Below are 4911 nucleotides of genomic sequence, written 5' to 3' on the forward strand. Positions count from 1 at the left end.
GTGGGGTTGTTAACCAATGTTATAAAACAATATGTGTACTGACTGTTTAATGAGAAACTATTTGTTCTATAAACCTTCACCTAAAGTACAATAAAAAAATAAATATATAAAAAAAAAATTAGGCTCTGGGCAATGGAAAGGGACTTTAAATCTCAAAGCCAGTTCACATTTTAGTTTTTATTTTTTCATTATCGTTATAAAATTAATCTTTTCCCCCTTGGTCCAAAGCACCAGCTTGGAGCGTGTCAATCGGGGTTCAAACCCTGGCTCCCTCACTTCCTGGGATACAGCTGTGGGCAAGAGAAGTAACTTCTCAGGGCCTCAGTTTCCTCATCTGTCCAATGGAGATAAGCAGACTCCTCATCGCGTCAGATGAAGTGCCGAGAGCAGCGCAGCGAGGCTGCCGGAGAGCACCGTGCACGTCAGTTAGCAGTAGTTATGCTTTTTCTCCTCCTCCTTACTTTTTACTTTTTAAAATTTTCATTTTTCATTCTAATATCTCTGGAAGACCTACTATGTACAGTCTCCCGTCCTCTAGCTCAGAACCAGCCTGGGCCAGGATGAAGGATGCGGGAAAAGGCCGGCAAGTGTGGGTTTCCTAAGCACTTACTTGGTACCAGGAGCGTCCCTGTGAGGCAGGCATTATCAGCCCATATTACGTGTGGGAAAGCAGAGACTGAGAGGGGCAGACACCTGCAGACAGCCTGGTTAGCAGGTGGGAGAGGTCGGATCTGAACCCACACATGTATACCCCGGCCCCTGAAGTTCAGGGGCTGGAGAGGCCCACTACCCCTCACACTCACTATTTGACCTCCTCACCAAAATCTTCCCTTTCTAAATAATCTGCTATGAATGGGTTTGGAGAAGAAACTTCTAAGGGGAAGGACAGAAGAAGAGCTCTGAAATTTCTATCAGTCAAGCATAATATATTACTAATAATTTATCTTTAGCTATTCAGGAATTAAGTAAACTTCAAATAAGCCGTTACACAAACATTCAAGGCCCAATGAACTCAAAAAATGCTTTAATAAGAACGCTGTAGCCTCCTCAAGGAGCCATGGCTTCATGTCTGCCCTCCCAGGCCACGAGCCCTGTGACTCACATGTTAGGTCACAGAACACCCTCCCAAGGCCAAACACTGGTCACAGACTTGTGTTGGCACAAGCAGGGTGCCAGACCCTCAGAGCAGTACTCTGGAATCACTCTACCAGCAGCGCGCCATGCTAGTTCCAGGCAGTGCAGCCTAGTGATTAAGAACAGGGCTGTGGAGGCCGCTAGCTGGGCAGGAAGGCCGCTCCCACCACTCACCAGCAGGGTGGTCTGGGCAAGTTATCTTACCTCGCCCACGCTCCAGTTCCTGAACAGTAAAAGTCAGGAATCTGGGGGAGCCTTTCGCCTCGGGTTGCTGTGATAATTCAGTGGATCATCAGGTGAAAACCCTTTCCCAGCACTCACTAGCTGCCAGCTGTTACTGAGGCAGTGGGATACGGCCGTGGCTCTAGACCAGGCTACCTGGGTTTCCGTCTCAGCTCTAGGACTTACAGGCTGTGCGACCTTGAGCCACCCACTTTACTTCTCTGCACCTCAGTCTCCCCATGTATAAAACGGGAATGCTAACAGAAACTTCCTCATGGGGAAGGTGGTTGTGACGATTAAATGAAATGAGATGTGTAAAGCACCTACAACAGCACCTGCTACACAGTAAACGCTCAAAAGATTTTCTTCTATTATTTTTATAGAAATCAGCTTGGTTCAGGGGGCAAAGAAAATTCCACAAGAAACCCCAAACCAAACCCGTTGCCATCAAGTCAGTTTCAACTCATGGTGACCTCATGGGCTCCACTGTGCCCCACAGGGTCTTCCTGGCTGTGATCTTACAGCAGATTGCCAGGCCTTTCTCCATGGCACCACTGGGTGGATTTGAACAGCCAACCTTTCAGTTAGTAGCCAAGAGCAAGCAAGCTATTTGTGCCATCCAGCGACCCAAGTAATTCTAAATAACTAGGTTGCCAGACTAGACCCAGTATCCCCTCCAGCACCAAAGACTCGGAAGACCAAGGACAAAAAACCACAGCAGACTCCCCAGGGCTTGATCTGCGCCACACCTTCCCACTGGAGAAGAGGACTCTAATGAATGCACTTAAACGCACACGCTCTTTAAAAATGGTTTTAAACACCAAGCAAGACACAAACAAAAAGTCAACTTGATTTAAATTTGCTACATTGAGAGCAAAGCAACAAACCAGTGTGAGGTCTCAATGGTGCCTAGCACTGTGGTTCAAACAGGAAGTCCCGTTATCAACTACACCTTCCTCTCCTGCCCAACTCCCGGTCTCACTTCCCGTGGTGCATGATAACAGAAGGAGCTTTGCATATAAGTGGGTTTTGCAGGAAACTTAAGTGTACAGGTTTAAGAACTGAGAGCTCTTTTTTCTGGCTGGTTTTGATAGCAATCTCTCCTGCCTTTCTGAAAAAAGTCGGCTGGATGGAATTTGAGCAGGGGGGTGGCAAGGCCCAGGGTTGACAGACGGGGGACCCCTGTACTTACTAACCCCTCCACCCACCCCCTAGGCAGCGGGCCTAGGCTACCACCACCCTTCAGGCCGGTCCTTTCTTCTTCTCCCAGCTTCTCTTCCTACTTCTGCAGTTTGTCACCTTTGTTACCATTGGATGTGTCACTCACAGTCACATCAGCCAATGAGAGCACTTTGACTCCACTAGGCACTGGCATTTAAAGCTTGTTTTTTCACAGAATTCGTATTTGCTGCCAAAGACATTTTCTGTGTCCCGGCCCCGTGCCATTCTATCTACGGCATGGTGGTGGCTGGCCAACCTCCAGATGACCACGTTGCACCACCCCAGCCCTTGCTCCACAGAGCCTAGGGTCCCGCTTTCATCTGAGCCTGCAGCCCAGCAGTGAAATTCAAACACGCCTCCCAAGACTTGTTCAAGCTGCAGCTTTGCAGTTCCTCCTCGAGACCTTAACTTCGTTAACGTAACAGAGCAGCACAGGACGCGGGCAGGATACCTGGACTCCAGTGCTGGCTACTCCCCACAACACCCAGCAGTCCCTCAAACTCTGCCTCTCTACTTCCTATTAACAGGGAGAGCAACACCACCCACCACCCAGGGTGCCGTGAGGCTCCCAGGAGAGCAGGTCTGGGAGTGAACCTCCTAGAACATGCTGGTTGTCCTTCCTCTGTGGGGTCACAACTTTGTATGACTCCAGCCAGCACCATTCACCAGTTATTCCAAGTGGTGCTGTTCCCACAGCAGACACCATGAATGCTGCCCCCTAAGGCTGTGCAAAGGCAGCACTGCTAACCCACCTCAAAACCAAGCCCACTGCCATCGAGCTGATTCCAACTCATAGCGACCCTATAGGACAGAGTAGAACTGCCCCAAAGGGTTTCCCAGACTGTAATCTTTACGGAAGCAGACTGCCACATCTTTCTCTTGTAGAGTAGCTGGTGGTTCGAACCACCAAACTTTTGGTTAGCAGCCAAGTGCTAAATCACTGTGCAACCAGGGCTCCTTAACCCACCTCACGTGGGTGTTAATAAAAGACCAGTAAGGCATCCATCTCGGACTGACGCTTTGCTGGTCTGGTTGTCCATGCTGGGCTAAAATGACTAAGTCAGAAATGTCTGAGGACGCAAGGGGTAAAAAATTAAAATTTCCTTCCATCTTGAGTTTGCATTGAGGCAACACCCCAGGATCTTACTTCTCTGACTACATCCACAGGCAGAGAAATCAGCAAAGATCCAATGCAAAAGCTTTCTGCCTCTAAAACCCCAAATAAGCACAGACGTACACCCAGTATCGTCTCAAAGCTGCCTTCTCTGCAAATGTAATCAACTTCCAGAGCCTGACGGCCAAGTCTCCAGTCACAGACAAAAAGAGCCAGATTCCCTCTCTGTCTGTCACTTCTTGCAGCTCCGCTCAAGGCTCAGCCTCTTTTTAATTCTCTATCCTTCCCTTCCCGATGGCCCCTGTGGGAAATCCAGGTGACTCTGCTATGTCAAAAACAGGCTTTAGGGACGGCGTCCATTGGGCCCTTGACAGGTTTCTCCTCGTTAAAACCCCTGAACTTCATAGAAGTAACAATGCCCAAAGTCAGCAGATTGTGAGACTCATAAAAACTCAGAATTCCCGGAGATCCACAGAGGCGAGGCGTGGCATGGGCACAATGTGCCAACATCATCAGAAGGCATGTATAAAGAACCTCTCTTTACTGGCTCTGGGCTAGCTCACAAAGAGCTGAGAGGGCACCCTGGGTGCTTTAATAGTTGATGAAAAGGACCATTGATGGGGCAGGGCAACCGACTGGGGCAGGGGGCATCAAACAGGGACAACTGATGGGGCAGGGCCAGCAACCAGGGACCACTGACCAGGCAGGAGCCACCTACCGGGGCAGGGCCACCGACCAGGGACAACTGATGGCGCAGGGCCACCGACCAGGGACCATTGACGGGGCAGAAGCCACCTACCCGGGCAGGGCCACCGACCAGGGACCACTGACGCGGCAGGGCCACCGACCAGGGCAGGGACCACCGCGTCTCCAGCAGGGAGGCTGGGCCTGGGCTGTGGTAAAGCAAGGCAAGAGGCCGTCCAAGTGAAGTCGGCGAGGGGTCTCCGTGTAGGGCAGACCCTTCCCCAGTCATCCCAATCAGGCTGCCCTGAGGAGAGGGGCGCGCGCCCCGTTTCACCCTGCGGAGCCTGCAGACCGCTTCGGGGGGCTCTCCGGGACCCTCTCTGGGTCGCCGTCCGACCCTGCAGCCCCTGACCGCGTTCCCATGTCCAACTCCAGCCAGGCAGGCAGGCCGCGGCCCGGCCCCTCCGCCGAGGGTCCCTGCGGCTCCGGCAGCGCCCCCTCGGCCCCCGGTTCCACGTGTTCGGGGCCCACGGCGG

General features: G+C 51.6%; 1 protein-coding gene across 1 annotated transcript in view; it reads right to left on the minus strand.

Moving 5' to 3' along the window:
- Positions 1–4911, minus strand: part of TMEM181 (transmembrane protein 181) — a 71312-nt gene that overhangs the window by 50965 nt on the left and 15436 nt on the right. The window contains exon 5 of the mRNA XM_023728298.1: positions 4410–4584. Within this exon, the coding sequence (XP_023584066.1) occupies positions 4410–4584 (175 nt within the window). The remainder of the gene's footprint in view (positions 1–4409; positions 4585–4911) is intronic.

Source organism: Trichechus manatus, unplaced genomic scaffold, assembly GCF_000243295.1.
Source record: "Trichechus manatus latirostris isolate Lorelei unplaced genomic scaffold, TriManLat1.0 scaffold00002, whole genome shotgun sequence".
Taxonomy (NCBI): domain Eukaryota; kingdom Metazoa; phylum Chordata; class Mammalia; order Sirenia; family Trichechidae; genus Trichechus; species Trichechus manatus.